We start from the raw sequence: 19,678 nt of genomic DNA, 5'->3' as shown, positions 1-19,678 counted from the left end.
GAGGATCAATACAATGGTGATGTCTTTATATCTAGATATTCCCTTGAAGATGTGATTATAATGCCACGAAACCGGTCGGTAAGCACAATAAAAGGATTCTCATACAGCTGAAACGGTTTTCTGACTTCCAAGAAACATGTATTGTTGCCTAAAAATTGCACTCATATTGGCCCTCGCGTCTCTATACACTTATTCAAGTCGCAGATTCATCAAACACCTCCCCTCCCCGACCAGTTAGTACATGAAGCTTCAAATGAACTGGGCGAAGATTCATTGAACTCTTTGTCAAACAAAATCTTACTTTCAGTTTGCAAGATAGATTTTATTCACATTAATTTCCATGATAGATTAACTAATTTCTCATGAACTGTTTTTATTGATATCAGTGCATAAAACAGTTACGTTGTGTGGCTCCAGGGTGACCCGGGCGGCGACGGCTCGCAAGGAGCGCGTGTGGGACTTGGGAGTCATCCCGTACGAAATCGACGGCAACTTCAGCGGAGGTCACAAGGCGCTCTTCAAACAAGCCATGCGCCACTGGGAGAACTTCACCTGCATCAAGTTCGTGGAACGCGTGCCGCAGGATCACCCCAACTATATTGTCTTCACAGAACGTCCTTGCGGGTGAGTCGTTGCCACTGCTTCGCTTAACGTCCCTATTATTACGAATATAATTACTGATACTATTAGGGGCTATAATCAGAATAAACCGACAAACTTGGCATAACAATAATTATTCCCAATGAAAAAAATCATAAAGAACAAAGGCATTGACACATTTTTCAACTCTAAACTTGACTGCGTATTCTGCGTAATTTAAAAACTCTTTCAATCGTTTGTTCGACAGATTACGCAAGTAAAGCAGTGTATACCTTCTTTTTCAGATGATTGTGAGCGTATGACAATTCCGATCGACATCTGCAGTGTGGCATGTTCATTACAAAATAAGAAGGTTACCATTTGGAACGGACGGGCAGTGAAGACAAAAGCAATTTTGAAGGAGAGTGAATTTACGTAATTCGGGCAATGGACGAAAAATCTCAAGCAATTTGCATAGTGAGATTATTCAGACTGTACTAGGTAACTCGTTTCTGCACAAAAAGTGAGCTACGAGAGGAAGGAAGTTGCTATGTATTGTCCCATCGACTACACTGTCACTGGATACGGAACATTAGGTCACATTCAAGATCAGTTTCGAAATAACGAAATAACCAAACCATAATGGTTGCATGCAAACTGCAAACTAGTTCTTCCAAAATATGAATCCACTGACCGATTTCTCTCGTAGATAGATAAAAGGGGGTGACGGGGAGAGGGTTTAGGGAATCAATTGGACTGAAAAAACAATCACAGCAGCATATTATAATCAATCAATAAGTAATATTATAGTCAATGTAATTCGTCATGGTTTCAAAATGCTGACACGAATGATTTACAGAAGAAAGTAGAAACTGGTGAAGACTATCTCGGGGAATACAGGAACAAACAAGGCAGTACTGACCTTGTGATGTACAGGATGTCCCAGGAGGAATGGTCAGTATTGAGGGATATGACAGACTGCGTATGATATATAATTTGGAAATAATACAACTGAGGAGTATATTTACATAAGACATTCCCTGTTACGAGGTGATTTTAGAACCAACATAAGTAACCTTAAAATTAAACTATATTAAAACTAAAAAAAATCTCAAAAAATAGCTAATTAAGAAGATGATACCTTGATAAATTGGAACAACCAGATGTTGAAAACTTCAAAGGAAGTATTAGGCAGCGATTTACTGTTAACAGAGGGGAGGAATATTACAGACAAACAATGTATAACCCTGGGACATGTAATAGTGAAGGCAGCAGAGCATAAAATATACAAAACGACTAACACGTAGTAGAAATGATTTGATAACATCTGAGATATTTAATTTAAGTGACCAAATGAGAAACTGTAAAAATGCATCAAATGAAACACACCAAATGGAATACAGATTTCTACAAATGAGACTGACAGATAGCGAAAATTTTCTAAGGAGGGCAGGCTGGAGGACACATGCAATGGTATAGAGGCATGCATAAGTAGAGGAAAATTTTGTTGCTGCCTATAAGTAAACTAAAGAGATCTTTGGAGAAAAGACAAGCAGCTGTATCAGTATTGAGAGCTCAGATTGCAAGCCAGTACTAAACAAAGAAGGAAAACATGAAATGTGGAAGGAAGACATATAATGGCTATACGAATGAGATAAACTTGAAAGCATTATTATAGAGTACGAATAAAAGTATTTCGAATGGGAAGAGGAATTAAATGAAGACCAGATGGGAGATATAAAACGACGAGAAGAATTTCATAGAGCACCAAAGACTTTAGGCGAAACAAGGCCCTACAATAGAAGACATTCCCTCTGAATTACTGAATGCCTTGGAAGAGCTACCCATGACAAAACCATTCCGAGAGGTATGACACAGGAGAAATACACTCAGACTTCAAGAAGAATGTAATAATTCCAGTACCAAAGAGAGCAGATGCTGACAGTTTTCCATATTATAATCAATCAATAAGTAATATTATAGTCAATTTAATTCGTCATGTTTGCAAAATACTGACACGAATGATTTACAGAAGAAAGTAGAAACTGGTGGAAGACTATGTCGGGGAATACAGGAACAAACAAGGCAGTACTGACCTTGTGATGTACAGGATGTCCCAGGAGGAATGGCCATTATTGAGGGATATTACAGAAACGAGCATTCGAAGCAAAATTTCTATTAAACATGTACTCCAAAACGCATACCTTAAGAGCTATGAGCACTTACCAGAAAAATGCCTAATAAACCTGGCTCTAAAACTTGCGTGTGGACGACTTGTTAAATTCTTACAATTTTCCTAAAATTAACATGGCTCTAACTAAAATACGTGAATCTTAGTACGATGACAATTATAGGACAACAGGAGTGTATCTTGTTGAACATTCTGGTAAACAATTAATCATTTTAGTTCTCATATTGACTTCATTACAATTTTTTTGAAGGTCAGTAAATTATATTTCTTATTCGCCAGTCTATACTTGGAATCTATGTTGTGACTAACTACACTCCTGGAAATTGAAATAAGAACACAGTGAATTCATTGTCCCAGGAAGGGGAAACTTTATTGACACATTCCTGGGGTCAGATACATCACATGATCACACTGAAATAACCACAGGCACATAGACACAGGCAACAGAGCATGCACAATGTCGGCACTAGTACAGTGTATATCCACCTTTCGCAGCAATGCAGGCTGATATTCTCCCATGGAGACGATCGTAGAGATGCTGGATGTAGTCCTGTGGAACGGCTTGCCATGCCATTTCCACCTGGCACCTCAGTTGGACCAGCGTTCGTGCTGGACATGCAGACCGCGTGAGACGACGCTTCATCCAGTCCCAAACATGCTCAATGAGGGACATATCCGAAGATCTTGCTGGCCAGGGTAGTTGACTTACACCTTCTAGAGCACGTTGGGTGGCACGGGATACATGCGGACGTGCATTGTCCTGTTGGAACAGCAAGTTCCCTGGCCGGTAAGGAATGGTAGAACGATGGGTTCGATGACGGTTTGGATGTACCGTGCACTATTCAGTGTCCCCTCGACGATCACCAGAGGTGTACGGCCAGTGTAGGAGATCGCTCCCCACACCATGATGCCGGGTGTTGGCCCTGTGTGCCTCGGTCGTATGCAGTCCTGATTGTGGCGCTCACCTGCACGGCACCAAACACGCATACGACCATCATTGGCACCAAGGCAGAAGCGACTCTCATCGCTGAAGACGACACGTCTCCATTCGTCCCTCCATTCACGCCTGTCGCGACACCACTGGAGGCGGGCTGCACGATGTTGGGGCGTGAGCGGAAGACGGCCTGACGGTGTGCGGGACCGTAGCCCAGCTTCATGGAGACGGTTGCGAATGGTCCTCGACGATACCCCAGGAGCAACAGTGTCCCTAATTTGCTGGGAAGTGTCGGTGCGGTCCCCTACGGCACTGCGTAGGATCCTACGGTCTTGGCGTGCATCCGTGCGTCGCTGCGGTCCGGTCCCAGGTCGACGGGCATGTGCACCTTCCGCCGACCACTGGCGACAACATCGATGTACTGTGGAGACCTCACGCCCCACGTGTTGAGCAATTTGGCGGTACGTCCACCCGGCCTCCCGCATGCCCACTATACGCCCTCGCTCAAAGTCCGTCAGCTGCACATACGGTTCACGTCCACGCTGTCGCGGCATGCTACCAGTGTTAAAGACTGCGATGGAGCTCCGTATGCCACGGCAAACTGGCTGACACTGACGGCGGCGGTGCACAAATGCTGCGCAGCTAGCGCCATTCGACGGCCAACACCGCGGTTCCTGGTGTGTCCGCTGTGCCGTGCGTGTGATCATTGCTTGTACAGCCCTCTCGCAGTGTCCGGAGCAAGTATGGTGGGTCTGACACACCGGTGTCAATGTGTTCTTTTTTCCATTTCCAGGAGTGTATTTTACTTAGAGACATAAAATTTTTTAGTACACGTTAACAACATGTCTGTCTAAAGAGTAGACTACAATATGTCATTTCAGTGGTATGTTCTTGTTCTGGAAATACTTACATCCGTTAATCATAATTAAGGTAATTTTTTGGTATTTACTCAGTGAGCATTTTTCTAGTCTACTGTCTTCCAAATAGTATCTCGAAAAATACCAAAAAATCTCAGACTTCAAGCTCAGATACATTTTTTGGTGTAAAATAAACATGTCAGAAAATGAAATTCTCGGAATATTCAGTTCAAAGTTATTTACTATGTGATCAAAAGTATCCGGACATCCAGTAAAAACATACGTTTTTCATATTAGGAAAATTGTGCTGCCACCTACTGCCAGGTGCTCCATATCAGCGACCTCAGTAGTCATTAGACATCGTGACAGCAGAATGGGGCGCTCCGCGGAACTCACGGACTTCGAACGCGGTCTGGTGATTGGGTGTCATTTCTTTCATACGTCTGTACGCAAGATTTCCACACTCCTAAACATACCTAGGTCCACTGTTTCCAATGTGATAGTGAAGCGGAAACCTGAAGGAACACGTACAGCCCAAAGAAGCGTCCAGGCCGACCTCGTCTGTTGACTGACAGAGACCGCAGACCCTTGAAGAAGGTCGTAATGAGTAATTGGCAGACGTCTATCCAGACCATCACACAGGAATTCCAAACTACATCAGGATCCACTGCAAGTACTATGGCAGTTAGGCAGGAGGTGATAAAACTTGGATTTCATGGTCGAGCGGCTGTTTATGAGCCACACATCACACCGGTAAATGCCAAGAAACGTCTCGCTTGGTGTAAGGAGCGTAAATATTGGATGACTGAGTTGTGGAAATACGTTGTGTTGAGTGACGAATCATGGCAAAGAACGTAGCGATTCGATGGCAGGTTGTGCGTATGGCGAATTCCCGGCGAACCTCATCTGCCAGCGTGTTCAGTGCTAACAGCAAAATTTTGAGGCATTCGTGTTATGGTGTGGTCGTGTTTTTCATGTAGGGGCACTATCGCAGCACAGGCCTACATTGATGTTTTAAGCGCCTTGTTGCTTCCCACTGTTGACGAGCAATGTCGGATGGCGATTGCATCTTTCAACACGATCGAGAACCGTTTCATAGTGCACGGCCTGTGGTGGAATCGTTACACGACAATAACATCGCTCTAATGGACTGGCCTGCACAGAGTGCTGTCCTGAATCTTATAGAACATCTTTGCGATGTTTTGGAAGGCTGACGTCGTGCTTGGCTTCACCGACCGACATAGATACCTCTCCTCAGTGCAGCATTCCGTGAAGAATGGGCTGCCATTCTCCTAGAAACCTTCCAGCACCTAATTGAACGTATGCCTGCGAATGTGGAAGCTGCCATCAAGGCTAAGTGTGGGCCAACACCATACTGAATTCCAGCATTACCGATGGAGAGCGCCACAAACTTGTAAGTAATTTTCAGACCTGTGTCCGGATACTTTTGATCACATAGTGTATTTGATCTATGACTCACCTCTGTTGTTCCTAATACGTTCCATTTGAATAATCTTCTTGGTTTACGTGTCCCTCATCTTTCTTCATAAATGCAGCGCTCGGTCTACTGATGCTGTCAAGAAGTGCCTGTGTGTATTTCTCAAATCTTGGAAGTGCTGACAAATCTATGACAGCATAAAATTTTTGTGCTGTGCTTCTGTATGCTATTCTAATATCTCAGTCTCTTCCTTTGCACAATCCAAAAGAACACCCAGTTTTAATTACTCCACAGAAATTATAAAACATTTGAAACTTGCTGAGCACAATTTTCTGCCTTCAAAAGCTTCTACAATTTTAATATCAGGTATTCCACAGAGTGCGCACACAGTAAAATCCTTTAGAAGACTACACAAAGCACTCAGTTCACCAATTGTGAAACTCCATTCAGTTATATTGTCTTAATCAGTTCTCTTAAATGTTTCACTTTGGGTTTTCAAACATTTGAGCTTCTGTCTTGAGGCACTTGGGGTCAAGCTAACATCAAGTCGTTTTTAGATGCACTTCCATAGTTTGTGCTTCCTGGCCAATTGTCCGATTGCCGTAATTCTCACGTTTTCCAGTACCAAAACACTTTTTGGGGTCATAATAACGTTCTAGAATGACAAAATAGTTGGTTCAAATGGCTCTGAGCACTATGAGATTTAACATCTATGGTCATCAGTCCCCTAGAACTTAGAACTACTTAAGCCTAACTCATCTAAGGACATCACACAACACCCAGTCATCACGAGGCAGAGAAAATCCCTGGCCCCGCCGGGAATCGAATCCGGGAGCCCGGTCGCGGGAAGCGAGAACGCTACCGCACGACCACGAGTTGCGGACAACACAATAATAACAACTCACACTACAGAAAAGTTGGAAAGTAAAACACCGCTCGAAAACCAAGGACATACAAGGGGAAACATAAGATCATCGCAAAGCTTATCTGCTAAAAGGGCAACCAACTCTAAAAACAGTTGTATGGTATGTATTTCTGGAATGGGAGTCTAATGACAACATAAACCCTATGTCGTGTGAAAATGGAGAAAACATGAGTGTGGCCGCACGTGGAGAGGTCTTTTAGTTGGTATTTAAACAACTTCCCGATGTTCAGTTCTTTTAACTACATTTTTTGTTCAAAAAATCTAAACTTCGATTTAAGATTAAAACTAAAATCGATTTTTTTTTTTTTTTTTTTTTTTTTTTTTTTTTTTTTTTTTTTTTTTTGAAGCTGATGCATAGGCAAGTGACAGTAAGAAATATGAAGAGATGCGTTTCACAGTAGCGAAGATTAAAAAGAGCTCATGGTTATTGAGGCATTCTTGTTTTGGTCCATACTACCACAGCTCGTCGATGGAAATCAAAGTGCTTGCAGTAGAGGAGATTTTTTTCACAAAGTCGAAGATGAAGAAGTACTGACAGCTCTCAGAGGACTCAGTTTAGAGCCCTTTTTTAAAAGGTTCGTTTGCTTCAAATGATCGTCCCTGTCATACACTGTAACTGAATATTGGCCTTTTCTCCTGGGATACCCCGTACAGCGATAAGATTGAAAAAAGGAAAATCTACGTTTTATAGCATTTATTGATTTGGAAAGAGCTTTTAACCATATGAACAGACATATTCTCTTAATTTTCAGTGTAGTATGAATGAAACACAGGGCCCGTTAGGTTATATACAACCTATAGAAAAACCAGATTGCAGTTCTTAGAGTCGAAGGACATGAAAGAAAAGGCCGCAGTTGACAAAGGATTGAGAGAGGGTTGCAACCTGTCATCGATGTCATTCAGTCTACAGACTGAGAAAGCTGTGATACAAGGAGAAAAGTGTAAGAGAAATTGAAGTTCAGGAAGAAGAAATAAAAACGTTAAGATTTGAGATGACAACTGTAATTTTGTCAGAGACGACAAATGTCTAGGAAAAACAGATTAACAGAATAGATAATGCTCTGAAACGTGGTTAGAGGATGAACAGCGAGAGAAGTGAAACAAGGATAACTGATCGTAGTCCAATTAAATTAGGCGATGCTGAGGAAATTATATTAGGAAATGATAAACTAAAAGATTTGTTATTCAGGCAGTAAAATAACTGATGATGGCCGAAGTGGATAGGATATGAATTTTTGGCTGGCCATAAGAGGGAAAGCCTTTCTGAAAAAGATTAATTGCTCAACATCTAATATAATTTTTAAGTATAGGAATTTTCAAGAATTTTTTTAACGTGTAGCCTTCTACGGAAGTGAAACGTGTACGATAAGCAGTTCTGATAAGAGAAGAAGCGTTTGAAATGTGATTCTATAGAAGAATCCTGCATACTAACTTGGAATAGACTAATAACTGATTAGGACAATGATTAGTAAATTTGGTAACGAAAGGAAGAGTGGGGGTGGGGTAAAAATTGTAATGGAAGACCAAGGCTCGAATACAGTAAGGTTGTTCAGATGGTTGTAGATTGCAGTATTTATTTAGAAATAAAGGGACTTTCATCCTACTGAAGACCGCAACAACAATATTCTGCCGCGAGGTCTGTGGCGCCTTGTCATGGTTCGCGTGGCTCCCTTCATCGGAGATTTGAGTCCTCCCTCAGGCATGGGTGGGTGTGTTGTCCTTAGCGTAAGTTAGTTCAAGTTAGATTAAGTAGTGCGTAAGCCTAGGGCCGATGACCTCAGCAGTTTGGTCCCATAGGAACTAACCACAAATTTTCAACAACATTCTGTGTTTCAAGTCTTCAGTGTCCCTATCCACACAGCTACCACCGTCCAGGCATGAGGACAAATTGTATCTCCCCTGGCCACCGCAGTCACCAAATCTCAAAGTTATTGAGCGTTTGTGGTCTGCTTTGAAGAGAAGAGTGTGTGATCGCTGTCCACTACCATCACAGTTACCCGAACTTGCCACTATTTTGCAGGAAGAATAGTTTAAGGATCCCGTGAAAACCACACAGGACCTGCACGTATCCATTCCAAACGACTGGAAGCTGTTGTGAAGGCCTTTTTCAATTTAAGACGACATCGGAGGGATCTTTAACGATACAGTTACGATACACTTGTACTTTGATATTTAGTATTTGTAGATTGTAAGACAGTTCACATCTCGCTCTTTATGTAAATAAGTGATTACTTGCTGTTTTTTGCGTTTTTAGCTGGTATCTGCGCTTCCTCTCATCTGGCCACATGCTTGAGGTCGCACTACCGGTCTATTCACATGTGTTTACGTTTCGAACATTTTTCTTCTCACTTTTCATTTTTTATGCCCTTGTGACAGAAGACTGATAGTGCATATCAACACCAAGGGCAAAGAAAATGAAATGTGGGAAGGAAAATGTTCGAAACATGAAAACATGCTTATGCTTCGGTAGCGACATGCTTATGTTTCGTAAACAGAGCAGCAGTGCAACATCCAGCAGGTGCCCAGATGAGAGGAAACGCAGATGCCAAAGAAAAACGCTAAGAACCGTAATTAATCACTTATTTGCATAAAAAGCGAGAAGTGAACTGATTTGTAACCTATGAATAATACATATCAAGACAAAAGTGTATCATAACTGTATCATCATAGATCCCACTGGTGATGCCTCAAAGTGAAAAAAGGAGAAACGCATAAGGGAGAATAAACTACAGTGCAGCAAGAGAAGGCGTATTTTATTAACAAAACATTCATTGATAAACGTTAATGAATCTGGTAGTGTGCCTTATAGCAAAACCACACAGTTCCGTATAGTAAATCTTACGTCGGAGAGTTCCAAAAAAATTCTGGCCAACTTCCCGACATAGTTTTCTGTTGATCTTATGTAGATGCTGCTCTTTCGTGGGAAAGCGTGGGAATGGCCCACAAGCTATCAGCATCGGCAAGAACTGCGACAAGTTCGGCATCGTCGTACACGAGCTGGGCCACGTAGTCGGCTTCTGGCACGAACACACCCGCCCAGACCGCGACCACCACGTGCAGATCGTGCGCGAGAATATCATGACAGGTAAGCATTGCATTACTCATATTCTAATTAAAAATACTCTCTTACGTAGTAATAAAATTTGTTTTCCACAATCAACCAGCCAATACATAAACATGTAAAAATACCATGTGATTTGGGAAAATGTCTGGGAAAAATTAGCCGCTCCGGTATGGCCTGGTGTCTGTAAAACTCAACATATTTTGACAAGTTCTCTTGTTTCTAGTTTATAAGGTACACATCTTGTGCTGTGGAGGCGATCTTTATGGTTGGAACTGAAGAATACACCTCGTACACCACGATCGCACTGTAGAAAATGTTTTTGCTCCCAGTTGGCCGGTTTCAGCAGTCTGACGCTGCCATCATATGATCTTGCGGAACACTTATGGCACTTTTACAAGTTTCATAAGATCAGTTGATGGCAACATAAGATTGTTGAAACCTGTCGCAGAAATAAAATTATCTATACTGTGATTGCGGTTTAGGAAGTGTATTCTTTATTTCTAATTTTCTAGCAATCAGTGCTTGGCTAATCTATTAACGCATTCCTACATGTTGCAACCTATAGATGAAACCTGGGCATTTTCTGAAGTCTGTGTACTGTAATTTGTTCGTAATATACGATGCCTGCTGCATTCAATTATCCAGGCGCAATGTATACCATGAAACTTACGTTCCACAAACTTTATACAAACATACATAATTTAGTCGGCAACCGCAGTATCTGTTTCTATGTGACGGTTAACCTCAAGAACTACTTTAGGATTTTGGTACGGTTTTAACTAAGGATAGACTATTTCACGAGGAAGATTTGTGTGTATAATTGATAAATACAGTAGTTCATACAATCTAACTGAACTATGATGAATTATAGTACTCGTTCGTGTTTCTCCTTCTACATGTCAAACCTAATCTCAGGGACTATTGTAGGGACTTTGAGATGGTTTCCACTAACAGATAGGTTGAGTGACGAGAAAGGTTTGCGAATACAATTTATTACCGTTACCAAACAAGCTGTAGATACAAATAAACCCACCCAAGGAATATATATTTTTATTTTGATCGGCTTTGCGTATGTTGTAGTGTAGAGCAAATGAAGACGTACATTTTTTTATACGTCTCCATTAAGCAGTTAAGCTTGTGAAACATCCCCTAGTAAAAATTTAATTTAATATTTCTGAATGAATACTGTGGAAATGGTGACACACAAAAAAAAATTCAAATAGAAGTTTTGGGATTTTAATGTGCATTACAACGGCGCACCCGTATGCGTCAGAAAAGTCAATTTTTCGAAATCCAGCTGGCCGGTGTGGCCTAGCGATTCTAGGCACTTCCGTCCGGAACCACGCGACCGCTACGGTCGCAGGCTCGAATCCTGCCTCGGGCATGGCTAAATGGTTCAAATGGCTCTGAGCACTATGGGACTCAACTTCTGAGGTCATCAGTCCCCTAGAACTTAGAACTACTTAAACCTAACTAACCTAAGGACATCACACACATCCATGCCCGAGGCAGGATTCGAACCTGCGACCGTAGCGATCGCGTGGCTCCAGACTGTAGCGCCTACAACCGCTCTTCCACCCCGGCCGGTGCCTCGGGCATGGATGTGTGTGATGTCCTTAGGTTAGTTGGGTTTAAGTAGTTCCAAGTTCTAGGGGACTGATGACCTCAGATGTTAAGTCCCATAGTGCTTAGAGCCATTTGAACCATTTTTTTCGAAATCCCATTCCAGTCAGCATTTTTTGACAAGGAAAGTTCTGTGCTTCCTCATTATTGTTCATATTTACTTTAATATTACGACAGTAATGTACAAACAATTTAGGATATAACATAATTAAATCTGAAAACTTTACAACTTGAAAACAACAAAAAATACACAAAATGTAAAAGGAAAACAAAAAATACAATACAAGGTATTTTAGATTTCATATAGAATACATTTATCTGGGAAAGATTATTAACCAATCCAATATAACAATTGGCACTGAGGCGGACATATATCGGGCGGGCGTCTAGTGGTATAAAGATATTACTAGCTTATTCCTGAGAAATGCATACTTGGAATAACAAGTATATACAATACAGGTTGGTGCTAACGATACTACACGTTTTGCTATTAGTCAAACGTCGAAACGAAAAGCAAAATAATGTGGAGGGGCGAGGATTTTGGAAAAACGACTTTTCCGACAAATAGGGAATGCATCTTTGTAACGCACGTTAAAAACCATAGTACTTTTAAGCTTTTTACATCTGTTACCGTTTCAACGATATTCATTCATAAAATAAAACTCTTTTTTTTTTCAAGGGGATGTTTCATTCCCTTAACGGCTGTATGGGCACGTATAAAAAATATGTGCATTATTTTGCTCTACATAACAACAGATTAAAATGCGATCAAAAGCTAAGCTGATACCTTGGGCAGGTTTACTTGTTAGAGCTACCAGTGCGAAGCCAGGGCCGGTAGCTAGTCCAGTAATACACACTAAGATAAAAATAAAGACGCACTTCCAAGCAATTGTCCGAATGGGACGGAAATCTGTAGATGTGATGTACGTACATGTACATGCAACCAAAATATTACAATTTCAGAAAAAATGGATGATTTATTCCAGAACAATAATTCAACAAATTGAGCAAGTCATCAGTGCGTTGCACCCCCTCTGGCCCTTATACAAGCAGTTACTCGACTTGACATTGATTGATGGAGTTGTTAGATGTGCTCCTCAGGGATATCTGCCAAATTCTGTACAACTGATGCTTTAGATCGACAAACTTCTGAGCTGATTAGAGAGCCCTGTCCATAATGCTCTAAACTTTCTCAACTGGAGAAAGATCCGGTGACAGTGCTCATCAAGATAAGATTTGGCAATTGCGAAGACAAACTATCCTCGTGTGCGAGCAGTGATTATCATGCTGAATGTAATCCCAGGATGGCTTGCCATGAAGGGCAACAAAACGTGGCGTAGAACATCATAGACGTACCGCTGTGCTGCAAGGGTGCCACGGATGACAACCAAAGGGCTCCTGCTTTGAAATTTAATCCTGGATGTCGAGGCAATTGGCAGGCGACAGCAAGGTTGGTGTCCCACCCCTGTCTGGGGCGTCTACAGAAACGTTTTCGCTAGTCATTGGGGCGCAGTTCAAAGCGGGACTCATCACTGAAGACAGTTCTAGCCCTGTCACTGAGATTCCAGGCCGAAGACGTGCATGGAGACGCCCTGGTCAGCGGTGGAATATCAGCCTAAATGTCGTCCGCCATATGGCCCGACAACAAGGAGTGATGGTCTGAGGTCCCATTTCTTTTCATAGCAAGATCCCTATGGTTGTCATCCGCGGCACCCTCATAGCACAGTGGTACATCGTCGATATTCTACCCCCTGTTTTGTTCCCCATGATGGCAAGCCATCTCGGGCTTACATTTCAGCAAGATAATGTCCTCTCGGACACGGAGACAGTTTCCACTGCTTGTCCTCGTGTTTGACAAACATTACCCCGCCAAGCAAATTTTGAAAATTTGTGGTTATTTCCAGGGGACCAAACTGCTGAGGTCATCGGTCCCTATGCTTACACACTGCTTAATCCAACTTAAACTAACTTATGCTAAGGGCAACACACACATACCCTAGGGAGAATTCGAACCTCCGACGCGGGGAGCCGCTCGAACCGTGGGAAGGCGCCGTAGACCGCACGGCTACCCCGCCCGGCTCTCGGCGAGCAAGGTCGTCGGATCTGTAGTCAGTTGAGAAAGTTTGGAGCAATGTGTGGAGGGCTCTCCAACCATCTCACCCTTTTGACGATCTAAAGTTCTGCACGATATCCCACAGAAGACCATCCAACAATTCTATCAATCAATGCCAAGCCGAATAACTGCTTGCTAAAGATACAGAGGTGGACCAACGCGTTATTGACTTTCTCAGTTCGCGAAGCGCTTTGTCTCGAATAAATCATCCAGATTTTCTAAAACTGTCGTCATCTGTTTGTCTGTACATGTACATCACATTTACCGAGTTCCGTCCTATTCGAATAATAGCTTCGTGGTGGGTCGTTTCTTTTGTCTTAGACTGTACATGCAAATATGTGTTGCTACTTCTGCGAACGTGAAAACTCAGAAGTTTTCTCTAATATTACAACGCCACGTAATTTCAAAGTTTTACTTTATGCTGGCCTTCAAAAGAATGCTAGCGATGTTGGTCATTGAATTCTTTGTAATCTCTGTAATGTCGTAGACTGCGTATCACTACCAACATTATTACACCAGGGTGTAATACACATTTTGTGGCAAAGTGGGATGTATCCCTATTATCTAACCAACACGTGTTATGGAACATACGGCTTAACATTCTGCGTTGTATAAGTCATGACATATGGATAAAATCATGGACTCACTCAACTAAGGAAACTGATTGATTTCGAAATGTCATTATTGTAGAGGCACATGGGTTCAGACATCCTGTCTAAAAGTTTTCAAATATGGTACGTTTATCCAGGTAACGATGAGATGGAACTGAAAAGGAAGCATTAACTGTAATCATCGCTTTCGTGAAACTAAGAAGTTAACTGGTAGAAATTGCGAAACTATATCTCTTCCAAAGAAATATTAAAATTGTTACCAAATATTGCAGAGGACGATAGTTGCAGATCGTATACAGAGGTCAATTACAGTAAGATCCGCCGAGAGTACATAGGGATCGGTTCCTATCACAGGGCACGACCGACTTCCTTCCCCATCCTTTCCTAAGCCCATGGGACCGATGACCTCGGTGCTGTTTAAGAGCCACCATTCACGAGAATTTTTCACTCTCTTTCATAGAACACCGTCGTTGGTCTGTGGAGAGGTGGAAGGTGGTTTTATGGGGAGATGAATGACTGCACCCAGGGAGCTGCGAGCTGCAAGAGGTGCGCCCACCGTACTGTCGGAAGACGGCTGCTGTGCTCGGGGTGCGACCTGCTGCATCTTGACAGGAGGCTGGCTGCTGCTCGAGTAGATCGGCGGCTCACAGCGCTGTGGCACCGAGTCCGGTGGGCAGAATTAGTGCAGGAAGCAGGTACCCCGGTAGGGATTCTAACCCGTGATTGTGGCTGGTGGCTGTATACCGTTGCCTGGTGTGTCGTAGCCCCTGCGCCCTGATGGTACTGCTGGACTGAGAATTACTCTGCTATGGAATCAACAGTTATTTATACCAGACAGCAATGCACTTGGTAACGTTCTCAGGTACACCGCTGAAATCCTGATGCTGGACAAATTACCATACCTGTGCCATGATGATACAGCGAGTGAGGCTACCCATCTGACAATATTTTCACATGGTTGTTGCCTCACTCCAGACGGCGCTCACCGGCGGCTAATGCAATGTTCCACCACACATTCTCACAAATTTTACTCTTAACGTGGTAGCTACACTACACATCTATTGTTCTGCAAAATGCTACACTGGGTAGACTATTCTCTGTCATTCTTGTTGTACGGCCTGCCCAGTTCAACCTTCTCTTCTTCAGCACATCGCCGACGTTATGACTTTTGTACATCTGTCTTAATTCTTTGTCCTCTGCAGTATTTGGCAAAAATGTTTTACTTCGCATTTTATGTTAAACCAAATTTTGTTAGGTCGCTTTCTTTTTCCTGTAATTTTGGTTGCTTGGTTGGTTGATTCGGAGGACGGGTTCAAACAGCGAGATCATCGGTCCCTTCGGGTTAGGAAATGATGGGAAAGGAATTCGACCGTGCCCTTCCATAGGAAACATCCCAGGATTTACCTGAAACGATTTAGGGAAATCACGGAATACCTAAATCAGGATGGCCGGACGCAGGTTTGGGTCGTCGTTTTCCCCGAAAGCGAGTCCAGTGTGCTAACCACTGCGCCACCTCACTCTGTCTGTAATGTTGTAAGTTACTTCTGGAAGCAATGGTCTCCAGGTGTCTCCATCTACTTTCCAAATCTTGTTGTTCCCTACTGAACAGTCTAGTTTTTGTTAGGTTACTTTTCATTCCTTTTTTAAAGCTTTCTTTTATGTTTTCTCTTCACCAGATTTCCTATGTTGTGTTTAGTCATTTCCATTCTATTTGGTTTCCCTACCACAATAACCAATGAAAGCATTTATATTATAAAGTGGATCAAATTCCAAGTTTGTCTGCAAATTTAGGAAACAGGCTGTCCGTGTCTTCTGCCAATACCAAACCTGCCACAGTTCAAATGGCTCTGAGCACTATTGGACTTAACTTCTGAGGTCATCAGTCCCCTAGAACTTAGAACTACTTAAACCTAACTAACCTAAGGACATCACACACATCCATGCCCGAGGCAGGATTCGAACCTGCGACCTTAGCGGTCGCGCGGTTCTCGACTGTAGCGCCTAGAACCGCTCGCCCACTCCGGCCGGCTTACACACTAATGAGCTGAAACATTTTCATCACTGTCTACCGCGAGGTTGTATACCCCTGGTGGTGCTGAGGGCACGTGAAGCTATAAGAGAAGTATATGAGCGGCACAGAGACGAATGGAGTATCATCATAGTGACGATACGTGTCGCAAATGCGGAAATCCGTCGACCTATGTGACTTTCATAAAAGAGAGATTGTTGTGGCCCAATGTCTGGGAGCGAGAATCTCGGAAATAGCAAAGCTGGCCGGTCGCTCGCGTGTTACTGTCGTGAGCAGCTGCCGAAGGTAGTTGAAGAATTCTGAAACCACGAGGAGGCGACAAGGAGTTGTACGGCCATACCTCATCAAAGAAAATAGGGATCAGAGGCTTGCCCGCTGTCTAAAACAGGATAGGCGGCGATCTGCGGCAGATCTGACGACAGAGTACAGTGCTGGCCCAGGCACAAGTGTTTTGTTGGGCGCCGTTCAGCGTACAGCGCTGAACATGGTGTTCCGCAGCATAGGACCCCTACGTGTTCCCATGTTGATCCAACAACATCACCAATTATGATTACAGTGTCCATGATATCATCGATGCCGGCCGGTGTGGCCAAGCGGCTCTAGGCGCTTCAGTCTGGAACAGAGCGACCGGTACGGTGGCAGGTTCGAATCCTGCCTCGGGCATGGATGTGTGTGATGTCCTTAGGTTAGTTAGGTTTAAGTAGCTCTAAGTTCTAGGGGACTGATGACCTCAAATGTTAAGTCCCATAGTGCTCAGAGCCATTTTAACCATTTGAATTTGATAGCACCGAGATTGGACAACGGATCAATGGAATTGTGTCGCCTGGTCGGGTAAATCATATTTATTGTTAAACCAGGTTGATGGTTGTGTTCAGATACGCTGTCATCCAGGCGAACGGCTGCTCGAAAACATGCAGCGAGCTACGGACGTACGCCGGTGGGAGCAGTATTATGTAATTGGGGACATTCACGTGAGCTTCCACGGGACCTGCGGTAGTAATCGAAACCATCATGACAGCTGTGGACTACGTGAACTTTATTAGGGACCACCTGTATCCGCTTAAGCTTGATGTCTTTCTCAGCAGAGGTGGCATCTTCCAGCAGGATAACTGCCAGTGTCACAACGCCAGAATCGTACTGCAATGGTGTGAGTAGCGTGATAGTGAACTCACATTGATGTTTTGGCCATCAAATTCGGCTTATCTGAATCCGATGAAACTCAACTGAGACGCTATCGAGCGCTAACTTTGAGCTCACAAACCAACCGGCCGTGAATTGCGGCAGGGGTGAATCATCTTCTGGCACTGGACAAAATGTCCATTTAGCAGCTTGCTTTTTGAGTATTATACTTTGTTGCCTTAACATTTATTTATGTAGGCGAACATGAGAGTAATGCCCTTTCACTGGATCTCTTCCACTATTCTAATAAATACACTGCTGTTCAAAACATAGGGACGATGGTAATTTTCACATTATGAGTCGCTGTCAAGCGCCATAGCTTTATGGAACTTCGATCAGTCATAGAAAGAATTGTTATAATATAGCATAGAAGGTAACTGAAAGAAATACGCAATGAGGCGAACGGAAATGGCACTTTTATTCAAATACGACAATTACACCATTCACCCTCATCCATAATAGTCCCCTGGACATTAAGAAAGGTTGGGCATTGTTCGTAATAGGTGTGTGATCACCATGCACGTCAATGCACGCTCTGTAACTTGCTCCCATGCTGGCCACAAGGTTGGTAAGAAGTTGGTGTGTTAGGCGTTCCATTCCTCCACCAGTGCGGTTGACAACACTACTAGGTTGTCGTTGGTGTATGTGGGCGTGCAGTACGTCTCCCCAACGCATCACACACGTCCTCGATGGTATTTAAGTCGGGGGAACGGGCAGGCTAGCCCATTCTCCGAATATCCTTTCATTCCAAGAGCTCCTTCACCTGGACTGTTCTATGCGGCCGCGCAATGTCATCCATAAAAATTAAGTTGTGGTCGAATGCACCCTGGAAAGAGGAGAGTACAGTGTTCGAATAACGTTGACCCGTGAGGGTATCGCGTTCAAAGATTTGGAGGCCAGTACGCCCATGCAACATTATGCCTCCCCGCACCATAGCAGCTGGACCACCAAAAGGACATGTTCAACAATGCTGGACATACCCTAATATGGCTAGAGGTGGGAAGATGTAAATCACCGAGGAACATTGTCGAATATGACCGTTTTGGTGGACCACATGTTGTTATGTGGGGAGGCATAGTGTTGCATGGGCGTACTGGCCTCAAAATCTTTGAACATGGCACGCTCACCACTGAACGTTATTGTGACACTATATTCCTTCCTCACGAGCGTCTTTTCAGGGATTCATTCGACTCTGACTTTGTTTTGTGGATAACAATGAGCGACCACATCGCACAGCCCATGTGGAGGAGCTCGTGAAACTAGTCGATAATCGGTGTATGAAATGGCTTGTCCGATCCCCCAACTTAAAGCCCATCCAGCACGTATAGGAAGCGTATTGGAGCATGTCCGTGTGCACCACCGACCATTCAGCATTTGTCAGCCGCGCTGGTGGAAGAATGGGAGCCCCTGCCACAAGAACTCCTTTCTACCCTTGTCGCCAGAACGAGGGCACGTTGCAGATCATACACTGTCGTCTCTGGTGATCACGCTCCCTATTAAGACCCATGTCCAGCCTTTTGTATTGTTCAAGGGACCATCATGATCGCGATAACTTCAGTGTAATTAGTGTCTTTGAATAAAAGTGTCATTTCTTTTCTTCTCATTCCTTTCAGTCACTTTGGAATGCAATTTCAGTTGCAGCTATTATATAACTAGATGACATTTCGAAAAATTATTACCGAAAGGCTGGAAAAATCTGCAAAGCTTCAATCAGTCTAAGAAACGAGCGAGGTACCACAGTTTCATTTTGATCAGTTCCTTATATTTATCTCTATTTGATTTTCGAGGAGCTGAAAAACTTGTCCAACAAATATAGAACACTATACTACTCCAATTTGTAGAAAATCTTTCTAGTGACACCCTATCAGATCATATCGGCGGGAGTATTAAATTGTAATATAGTCTTCTGTATGCAGTGCAGCATTCGCCACTACTGAAAACAATGAAAAGCAGGTTCACCCTATTGCGTAGTATCATCGCTCAGAATGTTATTTTAAACGTCCCTGAACTGTTCTAACGTAACGACTTAGATCACTCACCCCGTGTACAAATGTTTCACTGAGTAAGATTTGCCATGGCTTAATTCCTATGGATAAGCAAATACATTATTTCAGCATCTTCCTCATAAGCTGTTC

At 43.1% G+C, this 19,678-nt stretch overlaps 1 protein-coding gene across 1 annotated transcript in view; it reads left to right on the top strand.

Annotated features, from left to right (window-relative positions):
- LOC126298241 (tolloid-like protein 1) overlaps positions 1–19,678 on the top strand; it is a 549,015-nt gene that overhangs the window by 286,505 nt on the left and 242,832 nt on the right. Inside the window, exons 3-4 of the mRNA XM_049989546.1 lie at positions 418–624; positions 9,831–10,009. Of these exons, the coding sequence (XP_049845503.1) occupies positions 418–624; positions 9,831–10,009 (386 nt within the window). The remainder of the gene's footprint in view (positions 1–417; positions 625–9,830; positions 10,010–19,678) is intronic.

The sequence above is a fragment of the Schistocerca gregaria genome, chromosome X (assembly GCF_023897955.1).
Source record: "Schistocerca gregaria isolate iqSchGreg1 chromosome X, iqSchGreg1.2, whole genome shotgun sequence".
Classification (NCBI taxonomy): domain Eukaryota; kingdom Metazoa; phylum Arthropoda; class Insecta; order Orthoptera; family Acrididae; genus Schistocerca; species Schistocerca gregaria.
This window is presented reverse-complemented; position numbering and strand designations above follow the sequence as displayed.